Below are 24,931 nucleotides of genomic sequence, written 5' to 3' on the forward strand. Positions count from 1 at the left end.
AGAGGAATGCCAGAAGCTTATCAAACTCTAACAGGGAGCTAAGTGATTTTGTAATAACAGAGCAATGTGGAGGAAAAATTGTGGAAATTAAATATAAGGAAGGCACCTGGGGTTGGTGAGATCTATCCAGTTATATTAGAGGAGGCAGCAAAGAAAGTAAGCAAACCCTTAGCCATAATTATGAGATCTTCCTTAGACTCAAGGGAGGTCCCCATGGACTGGAGGTGTGCAAATGTATCCCCAATTCACAAAGGGGACTCAAAAGGTGACACAAGTAACTATAGACCTGTTATTTTAACTTGTGTTCGGGGGAAAATAATGGAGTCACTGGTTAAAGAAGCATTGTAGGATCACCGAGACAAGAATGCAGTAGTAGTTAAGACACAGCATGGGTTTGTTAAAGAGAGGTCTTGTCTGATCAGTTTGACTGGATATTATGATGTGGTCACAAAGGATACAAAAATAATTTTAATATCATATACTTGGATTTCAGGAAAGCTTTTAATACTGTTGCACATAGAAGACTGGTTTTGGTCTTCACTCAGTAACCGTGGCACAAACTTGGCCACAGTCCTTGTCATGTTCAACTTGTCTGACAAAATCCACTGACAATGTGCTATACAATAATCCTACAATGCCAGAAATGTCCTGGATGGTCTGCCTGCAGTCTTCGCAGATGGCCGCCCCAACTTTTGCGACATTTTGCAGGGCAGTGCTTGGTGATGGATGCCCAGAGTGATCGTCGTCATCAACCAACATTCAACCGTTTTTAAAACAGTTAAACCAATGTCAGTCTGCATCTGGCCTAACGTATTGTCACCAAAAGCTTGTTTCTGCTTCTGTATTGTTAAGGAGGAAACAAAACTTGATGCAAGCACGTTGCTCTCTCACATCAGCCATCGCCGCAACAATCACAAACTACATGAAACACACTACCAAAATATTCAATGACTCTATCCAGGCTGATGCCATGTGTCACACTGATTTACAAACGATGCATGCAGTGTTACGTAATACCACAAGTCCAAACCTAGTAGTTCCCACGCAACATTCAAATTTCGGGAACATTGGAGTAGCACCTTATACTTGTCTTGCATAAAAAACTGCACATGCTACAACTTTTCATTATCAGTGTGACAGTTTTAATTGAAAGCAGCTTATTTTAAAAACTAACATTAACCTACAGGAAAGTAAATAAACAACCCTTCACATTTTAAGTGAGGCATTCTCTTCCTGGTGTAATGCTTATAAATATACTTCAACTGAAATTCCATATCAATTAGGTTACAATATGAAATATCTAGTACCCACCATGGACTCTTATATATAAAAAAAAAGTCCTGATTACCACAGAGCAAGCATTAATGGCTGTTGTTTCATAAAGAATGGATGACTCACAAAAATAAAAAATCTGCTGCCCAGTATTAGAACAAAAACTTTTATTTTATAAAGCTATTGCCATTAAATGTCTAAACAAATCTGTAATGGCTGTATTCGTACAAGGGCGTATCCAAAAGTTCCTGGACTGAGTTAATAAAAAGAAATAGGCTTGCTTTTGTTACTGATCATAGTTATCCCCTTCAAAGCGGTTCCCGTGTGAGTTTATGCACTGAGTTCAGTGTTTCTACCACAGCATTTTCACAGGGAGGAGAGATTGAAACTTGGGGGGTATATGTATATTTTTTTATTATTTAATATTTACAACATATGTATATCCTACAAACAAATCTGTATATTTATGCATAAATATAAATTTAAAATATGCATATATATATGCAGATTATGCATATTTATGAACATTAATTCTGCATATTAATCAGAATATGAGAAAACAGAATAGGAAAGAAAAGAAAATACAGTTTTATTATTTAACATCTAAATACTAATAATCAGTTTACAAAAACCACATTACTGGCAGTAATTACAGTTTAAATAAATTTAAAAAAAGCCGATTAAAATTCACAAAAAAAAAATTATACAAATTATAATCAAACATGCAAGTACTATATTGTAATAATCTTATTTTTTTTTTTTTTTTGCTTTTTCTTTGTATGTGTATCAATCACTTCATTTATTAATTTTCCCAATAACTCATTCGAGCCCTCTAAGCTTATCTTCATGCAATATTATGGTACAAATGCATATATAATAAAAAGGTTATAAAAGGTATTGTTTATAGGCTGCAACCAAACTGTCTTGTTTGCAGTATACAAAGAAAGAATTAGCCACAAGTAGACTCTTTCTGTGAAAAAAACAAATACTGAAAAGCATAAAGCAAAACTACTGACAATTCAATTAGTAGTTGCAGTAGACTCCCCTGAATGCCATACAACACTTTATGATTACAATAGCATTTGTCAGGAACCAATTTAGGCAAACCTATTTGTGGCCTGCGACCTTGTTTGTGATATACAAACAAAGAAAGTGTCTTTGAAAGTGTCTGCAATTCTGCCCAGACACGATAGGAGGGAGTATATGATGAGAGCCTTGTCGATCTATTCGGCCCTGGAAAGATTGTGCAAGGCTCAAGGGGTAGAATTTTTTTCAGCCTGGTCTGTACTTGTTAACAGGAGAGATTGCTTCTACAGGAATGGGATACACTTAAATAGAAAGGGTGCAAGAATATTTGCTGATGCTATCGAGGCAGTGTTAGGTGGGTCGGAAAACTGCTAGCTTAGGGGAGACAAAGACCAATAGATTGACAGTAGCCACTGGCAGAGGTGAAAGAGATTCTTGCACTGCTTCTATTAGAATGAGCAGAAGCCTGAAAAACAAGATGCATGGTATTTCAAAGACTGCTGGGAGCCATTGCGGTACAAGTAAACACATGGGTTGTGTTAGGGTAGCTAAGAATAGAAACAGGTGCAGGTATACTTGCGTGTACACCAATGCTAGGAGTTTAGTAAATAAATTTGATGAATTTGAGGTATTGCTCAAAACATCAAAGGCAGATATTGTTGGGATATCAGAGATGTGGTGTCACACAGATATAAGGGATGCAGAACTGCAATTTGGGGAGTACAAGGTCTACAGAAAGGATAGACAGGATAGGAAGGGGGGAGGGGTTATGCTATTAGTTAAGAAACACATAAAAACCAAGGAAGTGAAGCTAGTCGACATCGCTGGACAGTGCAGTGTTGAGTCAGTTTGGTGTGACATAAGCATTGGGAGATCAAAATTGAGAGTAGGAGTGTGCTATAGGCCTAATGACTCTGATGAGTATAATAAGGAACTGTACAGGGAAATAGAGTGGGCCAGTAAATCAGACAGTCTTATAATGGAAGATTTTAATTTCCCAGATATTGACTGGAATTTGTGGGCTGGTTATTCACACACTAGCAGGGCTTTTGTGGATTTATTGGATGATTGTTTTCTACATCAGCATGTTCGGGAGGCAACTAGAGGGAGTAATACTCTTGATTTGATTATCAGCAGTGATTCTTCATGCATTAAGAATCTGCAGATAAATGAACCACTAGGTGGCAGTGATCACAGTGTGCTGAAGTGGGATTTACTCAAAGAGGTAACTACCATTAGGGATAAAGGGAAGGGTTATTGCTTCCGTAAAGGCGACTACGATGGACTGAGACAGTATTTAAATTCTATACAGTGGGACCAACTGATGATGTTACCAACAGCAAATTCAAAATGGGAAGCATTCAAAGAACTTATCTTGGAAGCTACTAGGCTTTACATACCAACTAAGAAATATTGTTCAAGGTTTAGGCCAAAATGGATGTCAGATGAACTAATGAGGCATATGGCAGAGAAGAAAAATGCATGGGATACTTACAAATTAACACATGACACAGAAGCCTATGATAGATACAAGTTGATATGCAACCAAGTTACAGAGGAGGTTAGGCAGGCGAAGGCAGATTACGAGAAATCCTTGGCAAGGGATGCAAAGAAAAACAGCAAAGAGTTCTTTACTTATGTAAACTCTAGAAGGAAGGGGATGAATCAGATTGGTCCACTTGATATTGGTGGGTCAACTGTTGATGATCCTGCTCAGGTAGCTAACAAACTAAATGAATATTTTGCATCGACATTCACACATGAGGAGTTATTCAGCAAGGGGAATGCCAGAGGTGTATTCAACTCTAGCAGTAAGCTACAGAATCTTGAAATAACTGGGAGTAAAGTGGAGGAGAAACTGTTGAAGATAAACACAAGAAAGGCACCAGGGGTGGATGGGATCTATCCAGTTATATTAAAGGAGGCAGCAAAGGAAGTAAGCAAACCCTTAGCCATAATTATGAGAGCTTCCTTGGACTCAGGGGAGGTACCCATAGACTGGAAATGTGCAAATGTGACCCCAATTCACAAAGGAGGATCAAAGGCTGACACAAGTAATTATAGACCTGTGAGCTTAACTTCTGTTCCAGGAAAATTAATGTAGGCACTGGTTAAAGAAGCACTGCAGGATCATTTAGACAAGACTTCAGTTATAGCTGAGACACAGCATGGTTTTGTTAAGGGGAAGTCTTGCCTGACCAACTTAATTGGATACTATGATGCAGTCACAAAAGAACTGGATGCAGGGAATAACTTTGATATTATATACTTGGATCTTAGAAAGGCTTTTGATACTGTTGCACATGGAAGACTGCTACACAAATTGGAGCAGTGTGACATTGGAGGCAAATTGCTGCTATGGATAAAGGGGTGGTTGAGGGGGAGAAGACAGATTGGTAATCAATGGACACTGCTCATCGTGGACTAATGTTATTAGTGGAGTCCCTCAGGGCTCAGTGTTGGGTCCATTATTGTTTTCTGTATTTATAAATGATATTGATGATGGTATATCAAGCTTAATGTCCAAGTTTGCAGACGATTCAAAGGTTGGCAGGGTTGTCAAGGACATTACTGACACTATGCTGCTGCAACAGGATCTGGAAAGGTTGAGCAGATGGGCTGAGAGGTGACAAATGTAAAGTACTACACATGGGAAACAGCAACCCCAGAGCAACGTATCAACTCTGTGGTACTACACTGACAGTGGTAGAGAATGAAAGGGACTTGGGGGTGGTTGTGCAGGCAGATATGAAGTTCTCTGAGCAGTGCAGATGGGCTGCAAGAGTAGCTCATGGAGTATTGTCAATGATATACAGGAATTTTTCCAGCAGGGATAAGGAGGTGATTATTCCATTGTATAAGGCAATGGTCAGGCCACACCTAGAGTACTGTATACAGTTCTGGAGGCCTCATTTCAAGAAGGATGTAGAGCTGCTGGAACGAGTACAGAGAAGGGCAACAAGATTAGTGAATGGAACAAAGGGGTGCTCTTACGAAGAAAGGCTTAAGTTTTGCAAATTACAGTGTCTGGAGACTAGGCACCAGCGAGGTGATCTGATAGAGGTGTATAAAGCCTTGAATGGTTTAAGCATGCTCAATGCTGATGGGATTCTTCCTCTAGCTCAGAAAAATCACCTGAGAGGGCATAAATTCAAATTGAGGAAAGACAGATGTAGGATAGACGTGCGGAAATTTGCCTTTAGCCAGCGGGTGGTTGGTTGGTGGAACAGACTTCCATCCCTTGTGGTGGAGGTTGATAGCCTAAATAAGTTTAAGGCTCAGCTGGACAGGTATTTTGAACGAACAGAGGGGTGAAGTGGAAGTGAGTTTTTTTTTTTTTTTTGGCTGATGCTGCATAAGCTTGCTTTCTTGCATCAAATGCCTCTACTAATGCTAATGCTAAGAATTAGTCGCAAGTAGACCACTTGTGAGAAAAACTATCAAGAGATGGTGTGTGTGAAAATGAAGGGAACCTGAAACCATAAAACGAAAATGCCAACACTTGAAATAGTAGCTTTCAGTTACAATTTGTGCAGCCAGAAATATTGTCTTGCCCATTTAATTATTTTGAAAATTTTGTCTTTTGAATTTAGTGATTTATTTTTGCCTTGTACCACCTAACAAGTACCACACTTAGATCGTAAATATAGCTTAGTTTAATTTTTCAGCACTCTCCTCTCATTCAAGCAGTACCACACTTAGTTGATGTGATTTTTCATATTGTGTTTATCTGACATAAATTACTATTTTTCACTGGGGGAGAATTCCACCGGGGGGTGACATGCACCAGTAGTCACCCCCCCCCTGGAATCAACACTGGCTGGAAACATTACTAGAACTGATTTTTTGGGATTGAATGCAGGACTCTGTGATTCTTTTCGATTTCTGGGATGTCCTGGAAATGATGCCCGTTTAGCTGTGATTTCATTTTTGGAGACAAGAAAATTTCACAAGTGGCCAAATCATGTGAGTAGGGAGGGTGGGGGACAACTATCATGTTTTTATCAGCCAAAAAATCACTGCAAAGAGAGAGAGCAGTATGTGCGTGTGTGAGATTTGTTACAAAGCAGCCAGTCCTTGTTCTGCCATTGTTCAGGGCATTTTCAGTGGACTTTTTCCCTAAGATGCTTTAAAACCTCCAGATAATAATGTTGGTTAACTGTTCAGCCTTGAGGCAAAATTCCTGATGTACCAAGCCCTCAGAGTTGAAAAAGATGACAAACATGCTTTTGATGTTGGACCTGACTTGCCTCACTTTCTTTGGATGTGGAGATGTTTTGGATTTCCATAGGAACAACTGCTATTTCATTTCAGGGTCATAGCAGTAAACCCACATTTTTGTCTCTTGTTATAACTCTTGAGAGGAAGTTTTGATTATTTTTGACCTCATCCAACAGTTCCTGACAGACAATTGCACCTGTCAGCAACTGAAGCAAACTTTGCACAGATCTGCTTCATGTTAATTTCCTCCATTAAAATGTGTTGGCATGTTCTGTAAGAGTCCTAGCCTGTCAGTAATACCAGAAATGGCCATTCGTTGACCTTCAATGATGATTTTGCAAACTTTCTCCACATTTTTACTTGTGCAACTTGGTGGGAAATCTGGACACTCAAGTCTTCAACTGATGTTTTGCCATTTTAGAATCATGAAAACTAGTCAAATGTTTGTGTTCTCCCATGGCATTGTCACCAAAAGCTGTTTTGAGCATCTAATATGTTTCTGATGTCATCTTCTCCAGTTTGAAGCAAAATTTCATGCAAATGTGTTGCTCCTTCAAATCAACCATTTCACAAATAAATGAAACCATCAATTGTACTTAACAATCACTATAATAAACAACTGTAGTGGCATAACACAGGTGGCTATAACAGCAAAATTCACATGAGAGATACTAATGTAGTGGTATATAGTGGCAGAATGCTCTACTATTTGCAGTTTTTGCTCATCAAGGCCTCCAGTCTGAGAACTTTTGGATACGTCGTCACGTATATACAGGCTGGCCTCGATTACCACGATTAATTTGTCCCATGAACGCATCGCACAAAACAAATATAATAATCAACAGGAAAAATTGATTGGTCTTAGACCTTCTGGAATGTCCATAAAGAATTTAAAAAATACCTTTTAAACTGTATACAATGTAAAATATAATGAAAATAATTATGGACTTAAATGTTTATTGCATAAAACAGTGGTTCCCAAACTGTGCACCACAGAATATTTTAAATTTTCGAGGGAAACACAGCGATACTCGACATCTGTCAGACACTGCGCGAACTACTAGCTCGAGGTAGCTCACAGTTTCAGCATTTCTTATTAAGTAGTTTGGACCTAACTACTAAACGGAAATGTTAGGTATTTCTTTTGGTCTGGGTGCGCCTTGAAAAATTTACTGAGACACTAAGGGCGCCGTGAACCGAGAAAGTTTGGGAACCTCAGACATAAAATACACAATGAAGAAATGACTGTTGTGGAAATATTTGAACAGTGTTGACTTTCTCTTTTCATCAATCAATTTCCGATAGCCGACAACAATCTTCTCTGGGCCCCGGCGAAATAAATATCTCAGAGAACCTCAAACCTTTTGTTTGAGGTTCTCTGCGATACGAAATATTTCATCTATTTATTTTACCCTTATCTCCTTCGCGGTAACATTTTCATCTGGCTCATTTAAAAATTTGAATTTTTATGCAAGTGTGCATTGACTTTATTAGCAGGAGACAAACAAGTAACATGTCTTCTTCCGATGGTTGATGGAACACGCCAAGGTGGGCATCAGGAAAACATTTATTTATTGACCGTACGACTCGCGATAAGCTTAACGCACGATTCAAATCTTTTTCAACTATCGCATAAAAAAAAATTTTTTTAAAAATCGCGTTAACTGGAAATTTGCATCGTGTAAAGTGAAAAGTGGTATAATTTTTCAAATAGCGTTAATCGAACTCGCGTTATACGAGGCCTGCCTGTATAAATATAAAACATGCAAAAATTTCAGATGCAAGGATATTTGACAAAATAAAATTTCCGGACTTTTACAAAATATGCAATACTGGAACTTCTATGAATGGCTAAACACAACTCTTTCTTTATTCTCATACTCAAATCATAGATTTATAAGCTATATTTCATCCTTCCTAATCTTTGACAACCGATATATATACATATCAGATTGATGACAACAGATTGGATAATAACTGTTAGGTTACTTTCTTTTATAAATATTTTTTTAACCATATACTGTAAACCTCATATATGAATTTAAAATATCAGTTCTCTAAATTTTACCAAGACAGGTTGTATATATTATTGATTTCAGATTGTGAAGAGCTTTAGGTTTTTTACCATAACATATTGTTTGATATAAGTATAATTTAATGCAGTACCTTACCTGTATAGATGAATTGTGTAGTTTCATTTTTACTGTCCCTAATTCATCTCTTGTATTCATTAAATCATCACCTTGAGTGTCCAACTATGATAAAAAAATTAATGTCATTTTAAGAGAAAATATTCTATAACTAATACACTGTATATATAATATTTAATTTATATTTATTTAATAAATGAAATTTCTATGACTTTTCTACAGATCATTCACATGTTATCCTAAATTATGAAAATCAATAATATACAATATTTAGCTTTTTCATCAGTTTAGCAAACATTTATACTATCAGTGTGGCAGACATAAATAATGCTAACTTTGTGCTGCTACCATTATGGATGGAATATATATAAACACATTCACACAAAGAGAGAGAGAGAGAATAGTAATAGGAAGACTGATTCTACTGTAGGCTGTTGAAGAGAGTAGGCATATTTTAAGTGGTGGCTCCAGCATGCTAACTGAAGGGGGATTAACATCAGGTGTCTGGTAGACAAAATATTTGTTTAAAATTTGTTTACATTTTATTTTTGTAATTTTTAAATCTTATTTCAATAATTAAGTAATACACTTTTTGCATCTTATTTTGGTAATTTTGTGAAATTAATTTCTATAATATTTTGTAAATTTAATCATTAACTTTTCTAAAGTAGTTCTTTTAATTTAAAGAACTCCCAGCCACTTCGGCAGTGGATAAAGTTTTGGTAACAGTTTAATTTTTGCAGTACTTTGTTAATGCTGATGAGGCTAGTGGGTGCCAGGCATGTTCACAAGCCACTAAGTGGATTTTTTTATTCATTGATTTGAAATTGTTTTTCTATAACTTTTAATTGAAATTTAGTAGTATAGTATTTTTTTTGTGATTTTCTGATTAATTTGGTGTATTTATTCTTTACTTGGGCTTGTAATTGCATATAAAACCACAGTCGACTTCTGCCAGCATTGCATTGATAGTAGTGTTCAAATTCTGCCGCCACTGTTTTCATATCTATATAGCAGATACTGGAAGTTTCTATGTAACTTGTAGCAGCATAATCAGTATCAGCAATGGATTATAAACTATAAATTCTAGCATTACTCACATGTTTTAATAATTTAACTTGTCACATATACCATACGACAGTAATATTCATAGAGCTTTTAGAATCGGTGATTTGGGATAGATATAATATCGCAAATAGCTAGTGTGAGAGTTCGAACCACAGATGGTAATAGATAGTTAAATTTATTATTTATTATAACTATTTAGATTTTACAAACGTAACATTATAAATTAATACATATAACTTAAACTTGATAGGCGATATGGAATTCATATAATGTTAACTTGGTAGGAGATAAAACTCGATACTGAAATAAATATATACAGCCACTCCCCAACTTACGTAAGGGTTGCATTCTATGGAACTCTGCATAAGTCGGAATTTCCCTAAATGCTTATGCAGCACTCGCAAATTTGATTGAAGCAAAAAATGAATGTTCAGCGAACATGTAAATAGAATTATTTATTCATCTCATACGCAGGAAAAATTACAAAAGTGTACAAAATTACAAAAATTTCAAAATTATAAAATTACAAAAAGAGAGAGAAGACAGGCATAGCATTAGCATTAGTAGAGGCATTTGATGCAAGAAAGCAAGCTTATGCAGCATCAGCCAAAAAAAAAAAAAAAAAAAAAAGTAACATAAATAAATAAAAATAACCACTTCCACTTCACCCCTCTGTTCGTTCGAAATACCTGTCCAGCTGAGCCTTAAACTTATTTAGGCTATCAACTTCCACGACAAGGGATGGAAGTCTGTTCCACCCACCAACCACCCGCTGGCTAAAGGCAAATTTCCGCACATCTATCCTACATCTGTCTTTCCTCAATTTGAATTTATGCCCTCTCAGGTGATTTTTCTGAGCTAGAGGAAGAATCCCATCAGCATTGAGCATGCTCAAACCATTCAAGGCTTTGTACACCTCTATCAGATCACCCCGCTGGTGCCTAGTTTCCAGACACTGTAATTTGCAAAACTTAAGCCTTTCTTCGTAAGAGAACCCCTTTGTCCCATTCACCAATCTAGTTGCCCTTCTCTGTACTCGTTCCAGCAGCTCTACATCCTTCCTGAAATGAGGCCTCCAGGCCTGTATACAGTACTCTAGGTGTGGCCTGACCATTGCCTTATACAAGGGAATAATCACCTCCTTATCCCTGCTAGAAAAATTCCTATATATCATTGACAATACACCATGAGCTACTCTTGCAGCTCGTCTGCACTGCTCAGAGAACTTCATATCTGCCTGCACCACCACCCCCAGGTCCCTTTCATTCTCTACCACTGTCAGTGTAGTACCACAGAGTTGATACGTTGCTCTGGGGTTGCTGTTTCCCATATGTAGTACTTTACATTTGTCAATGTTAAACTTCATTTGCCACCTCGAAGCCCATCTGCTCAACCTTTCCAAATCCTGTTGCAGCAGCATAGTGTCAGTAGTGTCCTTGACAACCCTGCCAACCTTCGTATCGTCTGCAAACTTGGACATTAAGCCTGATATACCATCATCAATATCATTTATAAATACAGAAAACAATAAAGGCCCCAATACTGAACCCTGAGGGACTCCACTAATAACATTAGTCCACGATGAGCAGTGTCCATTGATTACCACTCTCTGTCTTCTCCCCCTCAACCACCCCTTTATCCATAGCAGCAACTTGCCTCCAATGCCACACTGCTCCAATTTGTGCAGCAGTCTTCCATGTGCAACAGTATCAAAAGCCTTTCTAAGATCCAAGTATATAATATCAAAGTTATTCCCTGCATCCAGTTCTTTTGTGACTGCATCATAGTATCCAATCAAATTGGTCAGGCAAGACTTCCCCTTAACAAAACCATGCTGTGTCCTAGCTATAACTGAAGTCTTGTCTAGATGATCCTGCAGTGCTTCTTTCACCAGTGCCTCCATTAATTTTCCGGGAACAGAAGTTAAACTCACAGGTCTATAATTACTTGTGTCAGCCTTTGATCCCCCTTTGTGAATTGGGGTCACATTTGCACATCTCCAGTCAATGGGTACCTCCCCTGAGTCCAAGGAAGCTCTCATAATTATGGCTAAGGGTTTGCTTACCTCCTTTGCTACCTCCTTTAATATAACTGGATAGATCCCATCCACCCCAGGTGCCTTTCTTGTGTTTATCTTCAACAATTTCTCCTCCACTTTGCTCTCAGTTATTACAAGATTCTCTAGCTTACTGCTAGAGTTGAATACACCTCTGGCATTCCCCTCGCTGAATAACTCCTCATGTGTGAATGTCGATGCAAAATATTCATTTAGTTTGTTAGCTACCCGAGCAGGGTCATCAACAGTTGACCCATCGATCTCAAGTGGACCGATCTGATTCATCCCCTTCCTTCTAGAGTTTACATAAGTAAAGAACTCTTTGCTGTTTTTCTTTGCATCCCTTGCCAAGGATCTCTCGTAATCTGCCTTCGCCTGCCTAACCTCCTTTGTAACTTGGTTACAGATCAACTTGTATCTATCATAGGCGTCCGTGTCACGTGTTAATTTGTATGTATCCCATGCATTTTTCTTCTCTGCCATATGCCTCATTAGTTCATCTGTCAACCATTTAGGCCTAAACCTTGAACAATATTTCTTAGTTGGTATGTAAAGCCTAGTAGCTTCCACGATAAGTTCTTTGAATGCTTCCCATTTTGAATTTGCTGTTGGCAATATCATCAGTTGATCCCACTGTATAGAATTTAAATACTGTCTCAATCCATTGTAGTCGCCTTTACGAAAGCAATACCCCTTCCCTTTACCCCTAATGGTAGTTACCTCTTTGAGTAACTCCCACTTCAGCACACTGTGATCACTGCCACCAAGTGGTTCATTTATCTGCAGATTCTTAATGCATGAAGAATCACTACTGATAATCAAATCAAGAGTATTACTCCCTCTAGTTGCCTCCCGAACATGCTGATGTAGAAAACAATCATCCAATAAATCCACAAAAGCCTTGCTACTGTGTGAGTGACCAGCCCCCAAATTCCAGTCAATATCTGGGAAATTAAAATCCCCCATTATAAGACTCTCTGATTTACTGGCCCACTCTATTTCTCCGAACAGTTTCTTATTATACTCATCAGAGTCATTGGAAATATAGCACACTCCTACTCTCAATTTTGATCTCCCAATGCTTATGTCACACCAAACTGACTCGACACTGCACTGTCCAGCGATGTCGACTGGCTTCACTTCCTTGGATTTTACGTGTTTTTTAACTAATAGCATAACCCCTCCTCCCTTCCTATCCTGTCTATCCTTTCTGTAGACGTTGTACTCCCCAAATTCCAGTTCTGCATTTCTTATATCTGTGTGACACCACGTCTCTGAAATCCCCACAATATCTGCCTTTGATGTTTTGAGCAATACCTCAAATTCATCAAATTTATTTACTAAACTCCTAGCATTGGTGTACACACAAGTATACATGCACCTGTTCTTTTTCTTAGCTACCCTAACACAACCCATGTGTTTACTTGTACCCCAATGATTCCCAGCAGTCTCTGAAATATCCTGCATCTTATTTTCCAGGCTGCGGCTCATTCCAATAGAAGCAGTGCAAGAATCACTTTCACCTCTGCCAGTGGCTACTGTTAATCTATTAGTCCTTGTATCCCCCCAATCTAGCAGTTTTCCGACCCACCTAACATTGCCTCGATGGCATCAGCAAACATTCTTGCACCCTTTCTATTTAAGTGTATCCCATCCCTGTAGAAGCAGTCTCTCCTGTTAACAAGTACAGACCAGGCTGAAAAAAATTCTACCCCTTGAGCCCTGCACAATCTTTCCAGGGCCGAATTGATTGACAGGGCTCTCATCATATACTCCCTCCTATCGTGTCTGGGCAGAATTGCAGACACTTTCAATTTCAACCCTAATTCACGGCTTTTTTTCATCAGTGACCTGTACTTGTTAAGTAATTCCGCCGGTCTCCTACTCTTAATGTCATTAGTGCCAACGTGTACAACTATATCACCTTTTGTGCCCTTAAAAGATGATATCCGCTCTACAACGTCATCAACTTTTGCCCCTGGCAGACATACCCTGGTCCTATAACTTCAGCAAGTTTTACCTTTCGAGCATCGTAGCCAGAATTAACTCTCCAGCTGATAAGCACACCACTGTGGAAGTTGAGGGCTGTGGAGAGTTAGAAGTGGTTTCTTCCAACACATCACAAAATTTCTCTGCAGCTGCAGAATCGGCACTGGCAACTTCACCGCATACTTTAATGTTTTGGAAACCAGCGTGATGCTTGTACCTATTAAACCACCCGTTGCTTGCACGAACTTGGCTTGGGGTTTGTCGTACTTATTCTTAATATCGAAGTCCAATGGCCATTTTTGCTTTTGCTTGAATGGCCATTGGACTTCATGGCACTCACTTCTGAATCTGATTTTCCATCTTGGATATAGCACATGAACGCTGTTTTGTGATCACTGATGATTTTAAGTACGTTGATCCTTTAACATGTTCTTTTATACACGGAATGTCACTGTTGAAGCAGCAAGACCTAATTCCGTAGGCGCCTCCATAGCCAGGTGGGCAGGAGCAGCAGTGTGTAGCACATGCTTCTTGATTAGACCAGGGTTCGAGCCCGTGCCCACAAAATACGGAGGATGCGGAAAGGTCAGGGAATGACCACCGCATATCCCCGGAGCAATATGGCCTTAGTTGCTAATGCTCCTAAAAACCGAATAACATAACTTCTTAATTAATCATCTTCATTTCTAAATCATTGTTTCATTTCCTAGCACTGCCAGCACTTGCACTTTCTGTTGATCCCTTTCCCTTCACCATTGTAATAATTAATAGGAACGAAGAGAAGATTCTGAAAATTTATTTATGATTGAAGATTTCAGTGAAGGGCAGCTCATTTCACCATAATACCGTAACGTAAAAACCCACAGAATTCCAGTTATCGGTATTATTGCAAATGCAATAAGATCGAGTTTACTACCCATTTATAATAGATTGCGCTAACAGAAAAGCTCAATAAACTGGAAAGTGCAAATTGTTTTTATTGTTTTATGGTAGTGACCTCTAGAAATATGTTTTAGAAAAATATCACAAAGGCATTCAAAATTGATTCTTATAACAGAACATATGACAACGATGAAAGTGTAGTACAATTTCCATGATGAAAATAACCTTCTAGAAAGATAAATAGCTTAGTTATACAGCGAAAATTTCAACTTCCAAGGTCTTGGAACGAATTAACAAAAAAAAAAAAAAAAAATTGTGCAAAATAAATTTGCATGATTTTTTTAAGTTTACACCGGCCAGCAAAAACTTACGTAAAGTCGAATTTCCATAAGTCGAGTATTACGTAAGCTGGGGAGTGGCTGTATATATAGTGTTATTACTGCATTGGGATATAAGTTTAGTTTAATATTTTTAATTGTATTGAAAGTGAATTGAAATCATGCTGCAGACCAGAGCAGCAAAGCAAAAGGCTCAAGGTAATGAGAGTGCTGTGGCTTGGGGGAGAACTGAGGGGTATGGTTGCCCTCTACATCACAGCCTTTTGAAATGTACTGCTTGTTTGATGTTAAATTAGTTGGAAGCAATGGTATAATGAGAAGGAGTAATCTACAGACCAGAAGAGTATGATGAGTATCTCTACATGCAGATGGAATGTGCAAACAAGCAAGCGAGAATCTCTTATTATGAGTCACTTCAATGTGCAAAATATTTTTAAGTAAACTTGATGATTATTATTGGTACCAGCATGACAGAGAAAATACTAGGGGTGAGAATATTCTTGACCTGATCATTGTACATGAATGAGAGAATGGGATGACATCACTGGGCTTAAAGTACAGGAACCACTGGCAGATAGTGATCACATGACCATTAGTTGGAAGATGAAGAAAGATGTTGCTGTAGTTAATGGTAAAGGCATGGATTTTAATTTCAGAAGGGACTGTGACACAAGGTGCTGTATGGCATCTATTAATTGGGCAGACTGCAGAGAGAGAGCGAGAATATACATTCGAATTATGAAATACCTTTAAAGCAAAAATCAGAAGCCACAAATGTATATACACTGATGAGCCAAAACGTTATGATGAGCGAGTCATTATGCAAATCAAAGCAACTGCAGGTGAACTCCGGCGTGTACGTGGGTCGGAACACGGTATAAAAAACACCTGATACTGAGCTCTATTAATCAGTGTTACTCTTGTTCTTCAGATGGGAAAGGCAGCAGCCTTAAGCAAGTTTTACAAAGGCCAAATTGTAATGGACAGATGACTGGGTCAGAGCATATCCGAAATGGCACGGCTGATGGGGTGCTCACGGTTAGCCGTCGTTAGTACCTACCGAAAGTGGTCCGAGGAGGGGAACCCACAAACTGCTTATGAGGTGTTAGACGACCACAGCTCATCAATGCTCGAGGTGAGTGAAGGCTCTTCTGGATGTTACGTGGCAACAGAAGGACGACTGTGGCGCAACTTGCTGGTAATTGGAATGCTTGTGATGTAAGTAATGTGTCACAACACGGAATACATAGAAGCCTTTTGAAAACGGGGCTGTGTAGCCGCAGGCGGCTCCAAGTGCCCATGTTAACCATGGTTCACCAGCGCCAGCAATGGGCATGCAAGCATTGAAACTGGACCTTGAGTGATTGGAAGAAGGTCGTCTGGTCCGATGAATCACGTTCCCTGTTGCATCATGTGGATGGCCAGGTACGTGTGCGTCGTTTACCTGGGGAAGTGATGGTGCCTGGATGCACAAAACAAGCCGGTGGCGGCGGTAGTATCAGCTTTGGCCAATGTTCTTGTCCACTGGATCCAGTCATCCATGTGCTGGGCACTATGATATCTGCCACTTACTTAAACATCATTGCTGACCAGTACATCCTTTCATGGCAACAGTCTTCCCCTCTGGTGGTGCTATCTTTCAACAGGATAATGCACCATGCCACACCACATGGATTGTTCGAAACTGGTTCGCGGAACATGAGGAAGACTTCCAGGTATTGCCCTGGCCTCCAATTCCCTAGACATCAATCCCATTGAGCATCTGTGGTTTGTGTTGGAACAGCAACTCCGATCTGTGGCATTTCAACCACGGATGTTACAGGAGTTAAAGGATCTGCTGGTTATGTTTTTTTTTTTTTTTTTTTTTTTATGAGAACCCCAAACACGAGAGGTATTATAACCTATAGTACTTAGTACCGTGCTTGGGTTGGAGGTTGAGAACACGAAAGAAGATATTTGTTGATATTGGACTTGAACTTCTGTAGATTGTAATTTTCAGGAAATACGTATGAAGGAAGGTTGTTCCAGAAAACGGCAGTTGAATGAATAAATGAGGAAGATGAAAAGTTGGTTCTGTGGGTTTGAAGTTGGACAGTAAATGGATGTTGGCTGGTGGCGGCACGTGTTCGGACTGTTTTGAAAGAGAGAGCGGGAATTATAGAAGCCAATTCAGAAGAACAGTGCCCATGGAAGTATCTGTAGAAGAGGCATGCAGCAGAAACAGTGCATCTATGAGAAAGCGAGTGGAGAGACTCTGTTAGAGATGAATCATTAATTAACCTAACTGCCCTCTTCTGAATGGAATCAAGAAGCCTGAGAGAGGTTTTGGGGGCACCACCCCAGATGTGAGAACAATATTCCATGGCAGGGCGGATTTGCGATTTATACAGAGTGAGCAGCTGTTTGGGAGAAAAGTAACGCCGAGAGCGAAAGAGAAAACCAAGTTTTTTAGATGCAGAGGAAGCAATATTTGTAATGTGCTTGTGCCAAGAGAGATTAGAAGTCAGGGTAATCCCCAAAAGAGATATATTATTTTGCCTAGAAATCGGAGTGTCACTAAAGATAAGCATAGGAGCAGAAGAATCCTTTTTGCGAGATATAAGACAAGATTGAGTTTTAGAAGGGTTGAAATCAACTAAGTTGTCTTTGCCCCACTGGAGAATTACCTGAAGATCGGCATTTAAGGAATTGGCAGCAGATTTTCGAGAACTTGAAGCTGATTGAGCTGGACAAGGTTTCTCAAAATGGAAAGTTGAATGCAATGTGCTATCATCGGCAAAACTATGGATAGGATTTCCAGTCAATGGAAGAAGGTCATTGATATACAAGAGGAAAAGAGTGGGGGAAAGAACTGAACCTTGGGGGACACCGGCATTAGTGGAGAAGTTAGAAGACAGAGAGCCATCTACCATCACCCTCAGTGAGCGATCAGAGAGAAAACTGGATAACCAATTACTAAAAACAGTTAGCAAACCATAAGATGGAAGCTTGTTTAGAAGACCTTTATGCCAAACACGATCAAAAGCCTTTGAGATGTCAAGAGCAACTACTTGTGTTTCACCGAACCTTTCCATTGAATTAGTCCATAAATGGGTAACATAAGCCAGAATATCACCAGTGGATCGACACTGGCGGAATCCATACTGGCGATCGTTGATCAGACGGAAGGTTTCTAGGTAGTTTAAGAGTTGGCAGTTAATTGATTTCTCCATTACTTTAGAAAGAGTAGAAGTAATTGCAATGGGACGATAATTGGATGGGAGGGATTTGTCACACTTTTTAGGAACTGGCTGGATATGAGCAAATTTCCAAGCAAAAGGAAAAACACCTTTGGAATAAGAAAGTGAAAAAAGGCGGCAAAGAATAGGAGTAAGTTCAGGAGCACAGGTTTTAAGAACAAGTGGTGAAATACCATCAGGACCTGGAGCTTTCTTAGCATCAAGATTCATCAAAATCCTTCTGATATCCTTTTGACGGAAGACCACAGGAGGCATTGAATGGAGCATGTTAGGAATGGTGGGAGGTGTTTTACCAAGATCACTAATACATGTGCTGGAAGAAAAATGGGATGCTAGGAGGTCAGCTTTATCCTTGGCTGAAGTGACAACAGAACCATCTGGTTTGGACAGGGGTGGGAGCAGAGATGGGCAAAAGTTGCGGCCAATAGCTTTGGCAAGAGACCAGAATGCTCGGCTACCATTAGGGCAAGAAGCAAGTTTTCTACTCTTAGCCTGTTCAAACTCTAGTTTGGACTGATTAATAACTGCTTTACAATTGTTGCGAGCTTTGGTGTAGGCAGAAAATGAAACTGAAGAATTAGAAACAAGCCAATTACGATATGCAACATTCTTCTCTTGGACAGCCTTAGCACATTTATTGGAAAACCAAGGTTTAGATAAAGGACGAGATTTTAAAGTGGAGTGTGGGATAAAGGATTCCATTCCTGCAAGAATAATTTCACTGACACGATCTGAGCAAACGTTGACATCAGAAGTTTTGAAACAGTAATCAGACCAAGGAAAAGAAGAAAAGAAGTCTCGCAGGTCATCCCATTTTGCATTCTTGTGATGCCAAACAATACGAGGTTGGGAATAGGCATGAGATAAAGGTTCCATTGGAGAAGAGACAATCACCAAGTTGTGATCTGAAGTGCCTAAAGGACCTCTCACTTCAACCTTGTACTTAGAAGGGTTGTTTGTGAGAAAAAGATCAAGCGTATTGGCTGTATGATGAGGATTGTCTGGTATTCTTGTAGGTAAATGAACAATCTGTGCTAGGTCATTAGTAATTGCAAAAGCCTCAGCATCTCGACCTGCTGGGTCGGTGTGACTAGAAAACGGAAGCCAGCTGGAGTTGTGAACGTTGAAATCACCAAGGAAAATTACCTCACTGTTAGGAAAGTTTGACTGGAGAAAGTCAAGTTGCAAAGAGAGGATGTCAAAGAGCTCCAAGTGATTAGTGGAGTTGGGAGAACGGTAGAGACAACAGATGAATTTTACACAATGAGGTAGAGAGATTTTAAGCCAGAGAAGATCAAAGAGAGGGGATTCCAAATTGCCAAGTCTCTGACAGGGAATATCAGAACGGACATATGCACAAGTACCACCTTTGAGGCGAAAGGAATCATACAGCAAATAATTTGGACATCTGAGATGAGCAGTAGTTGAATCAACTGATAACTGAGATTCTCCATGTGTTGGTACTAGATACCACAAGACGCATTTAGAAATCTTGTAGCATCCATGCCTCACCGGGTATGAGCTGTTTTGGCTGCATGTGGAGGACAAACATATTAGGTAGGTAGCCATAATGTTTTGGCTCATCGGTATATAACGTTAAGAAAATACTGAAAGAGGAGGATGATGAAAAGTACTGAAGCTTACAACAGCTACAAGTTGATCTGTAATAGTACCAAAAAATAAGTTGGGGGTGGGGGCAAAAGTTGTCTAAGAGACAAAAGAATGGGAACATGGGTTTTTTTATGTATGTGAATACAAAATTGATGGCACATACCCAGTAATTTTGAGGGCATCATTCAACTCAGGACATATTCCTTCAAATTGGAGAAGTGCCAATGTATGATCAATATATCAAGGTGGTTTTAAGAGTGAAGTTGGTAACTACAGACCAGTTAGTCTGACTTCAGTGGTAGGAAAAATCTTAGAGACAATGATTAAGAGTACAATCCAGCAACATTTAGATAGATATGGCATTCTGAAGGACACACAACATGGCTTTAGTAAGGGAAAATCATGTTTAATTGACTTAGTAGGCTATTTTGACACAGTTACTCATGAGCTAGATGTAGAGAACAATTTTGACATAGTTTATTTATATTATAGTATAGCTGCTGGCTGTAGTAGGGTTTTAGGAGCATCAGCAACTAAGGCTATATCGCTCCATGTATACTGCTGATAAATTGCATGTGTTCTGTGGTTGATTTTCTGCTTGCTGGAAACTTGGGTTTTTCCAGGAGAAAAACCATGCTACCCTCGCCTGAGACCAATTAACTCAGCTATGTTGTGAAAAAGTTTCATAAAAATTCCTCTCATCATTAACAGAGCTCAAACTCAGGTCTTTTCCACCTGGTGTGGGGGAGGACAATGATTCTACCAACTGTCCTTCCCATAAGGGTATTTGTAAAAGCATCTGACTCAGTCACTCATGGGAGGTTATTGTATAAGCCTTATTGGGATTACTGGAAAGATTCTAAGGTGGATTGCAGGGTGGCTGCAGTCAGAAGTAGAGCCCCCCCCCCAAAGGATCAGTTCTTGTACAATTGTTGTTTCAGAATTTCATAAATAACATCGATGAAGGAATAAAGGGCATAATGTCAAAATTTGCAGACAACATAAAGATCGGGAGAGTTGTTAATGATCAGAGCTAGTAATACAGAAAAGTGGCAGCTATGTTTTAATGCAGCAAGATGCAAGGCCTTACAGTTGGGGAACAGCAACTCAAAAATAAATTGCACACTTGGTGGGGGCTCAATTAAAAAAGGGATCCGGGAGTTATGGTACAGGTAAACAGGCAGCCAAGATAGTCCATGGTGTCCTGTCAATGTTTAATGAACATCGTCCTGTAGAGATGGGAGGTCATAGTCCCATTGTATAAGGCAATTGTGAGACTGCATTTGCAATAATGGGTGTCCAAGTATGGATACCTCATGTGGAAAAGATATTGAGCTTCTTAAAAGGATCCAAAGTTGGGCAACTTGCATGATGGTAGTGGCAAAAGGGCATGTGTACAAGGAAAGACTTCGATTATGTGAGACAGAGTTGGGCAACTTAGAAAGAACCTGATTGAGGTTTATATGGCTCTGAGGGGTTAGTAAAATGAATAAAGGTGGAATTTTCACTGTTATAAAGAATTTCAGAACTAGGGGTCACAAATTCAAATTATAGAGGAAGACTAGATTGTAGGAAATTTTCTTTTAGTCAGCGAGTGTTGATTACTGGAACAAGTTGCCTCCGCAGATAGCTGAGGCTGACAATTTCAAGAAATTCAAAGGTCAACTGGATAGTTACTACATGAGGAAGGAAGTGCATAATTTGTATTTTCTTATCTACTTTGTTTTTTTTTTTTTTTTTTTGGCTGGTGCATCAAAAGCCTGTGGCTTCCTTGCACTATATCGCTAATACTGTAAAAATAATATGGAATAAAGTAGAGAGGAAAAAGTTTATGATAACTACACCCTTATACACTAAGCTGTATCGTCACATAAATTAGTATATTGGCATAATTTCTATACACACACCAAACCAACTGAAGTTGTTCAGTGGCAGCATTACATAACATCTGATATAATGAATTCCTTCACAATGAGTTGCCTATCTCATTACACCGAAATTGGCATCTGTCATACTGTGAACTTAATTCACGACTGTGTTGCCAGCATTTATAGTTGCAATGCTAGTCACAATGCCTTGTGACATGGCCAAATCTTTGCAACATGACCTTTCTAGTTGGTTACATTTCTCTAAAATAGTAGTAATACTATTTTAAAGAAATTTTCTCTAAAATAGTATTTTAGAGAAACAGTACAGGCCTTCTCTGTACATGCTTTGTTGTTGTTGTTGTTTGGTTTTTAGGAGCATTAGCAACTAAAGCCATATTGCTCCAGAGATATGCAGTAGTCATTCCCTGACCTTTCCGCATCTTCCATATTTGGTGGTCACAGGCTCGAACCCCAGTCTAATCAAGAAGCATGTGCTATGCACTGCTGCTCCTGCCCACCTGGCTCTGTACATGCTCAGGCAACTCTACATCCTTCCTAAAATGAGGCCTCTGGACCTGTATGTAGTACTCAAGGTGTGGTGCCTGACCATTGCCTTGTACAAAGGGGTAATTACTTTAAAATTATATTTTCTTCTTTAATTAAATCTTCCAATCTAGGTATTTCTGTCAAATAGGAATCTATTTGACAGAAATAATGTTCTAATCTTCTCTTCTTTGTATTCTTTGCAGTTTGACTTTGACAAAAATGTGCCTCATGATGGCATTTTAGAACTCAATTCAACTAACCTTGTCTGAAGATGGTATCTTGGTTGATGTTGATTCTTCAGACATTTGTTATTCACTGCCAGAGGACAGCACTTTTATGAACTTTACAATGACTTGAGAGCCTTTACTTTCAAGTTCTTTAACTATCTTCTTAACAGGTGTTTTCTGCAGACCATTTCCTTTAAAGGAATTAATATCAAGCGCTTCCATTAAAGAACTTGCTTGTGACAGCACTTCTCTCCCTATCTCCTCCATTTCACCTTCAGTTAGATTATATGTCACACTTTCCAGCCTAGATTCACTTACAAATTCTTGCTTGCCACTTGGACACATCCATTTCATATAATAGCCTTTTCCTTATCTTTCTCCATATTAGTAGAATATTAAATAAATATTAATTAATTTATAGTGCAGTGTAGACTTTAAAAAATCTCTTTCCTTCTGCCTAAAGGTTAGACATTTTGTCATTTATATGAAACTCTATTCAAGTCACCTCCTGGGTTCTCACCCATATGTGACCTATTCTTAGCTGTGTCTGCATTTTAAATTGTCAATAGTTAGTTATTGTCAACATATGACTCATAACAAAAGACAATAGAAATTACTTTTAGCCTCAAGGTGGGGGTGGCTTCACCCCACCATGAAAAACCATGTCCGACAACTCGTCAGACAACAAAAGCGATAATAAACATTCCACCTACTATAAGGCTAGGAGGGGCGAGTGTTCACCAGCCTAGAAGCCCAACTCAGGCCAGGTGTAAAAAGAGACTCGCTCCTTTCAATATAATCATGTTAGTAACTGCAGTTTGCAATTACATAAAATAGTATGGTTAGTTAACTTTATACATTAGTAATTACCTCCTGCAATCACAATAACATTGTTAAATTCTTCAACTTAACCAGCTATCTTCTGGTCTACTATCTTGAAATTTACATTACTTACACCAGGCAGGAATCTCCGTGCCCAACCCATCATCACAAGGTGCTCAGCAGATTCTTAGTACACCACAGCAGGTTGCAGCATACCATTTTCCATAATCTGTTCTTCTTCTGAGAATATCAACTGCTCTTGCAAACTCTGGACAAATCTTATCCACCGCTGTGTGTGTGCTGAAGGACTCTTCTTCCACCAGCAGTTGGCGCATCAGGGAGCCTCATTTTTCTTTGGAAATTCTTCAAATGAGTGGCACACTCAGCACAATGGCCACAGAACACATCTTCTCTACACTACCTGGCCACATAGCCAAAAGCCACACATTTATAGCACTGGGTTAGCATCAAAAGATCCTAAACCCGGTGTGAGCCCCGATTTATAAAGACTTGTGTCCAAGCTAATAGAATTCTCCTAACAGCCCCAGCCACTTCTAATACATAATTAAGGCTAGTAGTTCCTCTGGCCTTATTCTTTGTCACTACAGTTACATCGGAAGATAACTGTTCCTGAGTAATCCCACTAGCAGAGAGATTTCTCTTCCTAAGGATCAGTCCCTAAGGACCAATTTCTCATAGAAATTGGTCCTTAGGAACTGATCTTATTGAATTCATCAAAAGAATAAATTTTCAGAAGTTTGCAGCACTCCTATGAAACATAAGTGGCACCCAGTTTGCAAACCACTACTGACCTAGACTTTTTCTTCAAGAAGTTTTGGTTCATATTTCAATTAAAAACTAAAATCATTAATGATTTTAGTTTTAAAAAAATTCTGATCTTAACATAGTTTTACTGTTTTTTTTTTTTGCAAAAATAAAAGGGCAGAAAAACTTATTGCAAAAAGACAAAAACTCTATGTTATGATGGTGAAATAGAGGAGGAGTCAGATTAGGTCAAAAAGATAAATTGTCCATTGTAAACCCAGAGGGCTTGCATCCGTGTACTGTATACTCATGTGAAATAAAACATAGTGCTTTGACAAGGAAAAACTATTTCAGGCACTTTGGTTAGCATATTAAAATCTTCAGGTAAACATGAAAAGTAACATAAAAAAGCTAAAAAAAAAATCTAGAATGCACATTAGGCATTTAGAAATTTATAGTTCCCACAATGAGAATTCGCAAATTATTAAATAATGCTCCAAAATTATTTACCTGTATCATCAACAAACGTTTCTGCTCCTGTAACACCTTCTCCTGTGCTTTTAATTCTTCTATCTGCTCTTTTCGAGCTGTTACCTAAAATATTCCAATACAGTACGAAGTTAAAAAAATATGGATTAAGAATTATGTTAAATAGAACATTTAATGGATATACTGTCCTTTATTAGGAGTAAAAGACCATTTAATGAAATATATGTTCATTAAAATTGTGTATAACAGGTATGAATTTGTATTCCAAATGATTAAACTTTCTACTCCTTAATTTGTTCTCTCCCCCCCCATCTCTCTCTCTCTCTCTCTCTCTCTCTCTCTCTCTCTCTCTATCTATCTCT

At 38.8% G+C, this 24,931-nt stretch overlaps 1 protein-coding gene across 2 annotated transcripts in view; it reads right to left on the reverse strand.

Annotated features, from left to right (window-relative positions):
- The window catches only part of LOC150078833 (uncharacterized), a 198,783-nt gene that overhangs the window by 5,263 nt on the left and 168,589 nt on the right, over positions 1-24,931 (reverse strand). For both annotated transcript variants that reach the window (XM_090384142.1, XM_090384141.1), the window contains 2 exons: positions 24,591-24,674; positions 8,691-8,774 (listed from right to left, as the gene is read on the reverse strand). In XM_090384142.1, the coding sequence (XP_090240268.1) occupies positions 8,691-8,774; positions 24,591-24,674 (168 nt within the window). The remainder of the gene's footprint in view (positions 1-8,690; positions 8,775-24,590; positions 24,675-24,931) is intronic.

The sequence above is a fragment of the Mastigoproctus giganteus genome, chromosome 10, assembly GCF_048544385.1.
Source record: "Mastigoproctus giganteus isolate SK-2022 chromosome 10, ASM4854438v1, whole genome shotgun sequence".
Classification (NCBI taxonomy): domain Eukaryota; kingdom Metazoa; phylum Arthropoda; class Arachnida; order Uropygi; family Thelyphonidae; genus Mastigoproctus; species Mastigoproctus giganteus.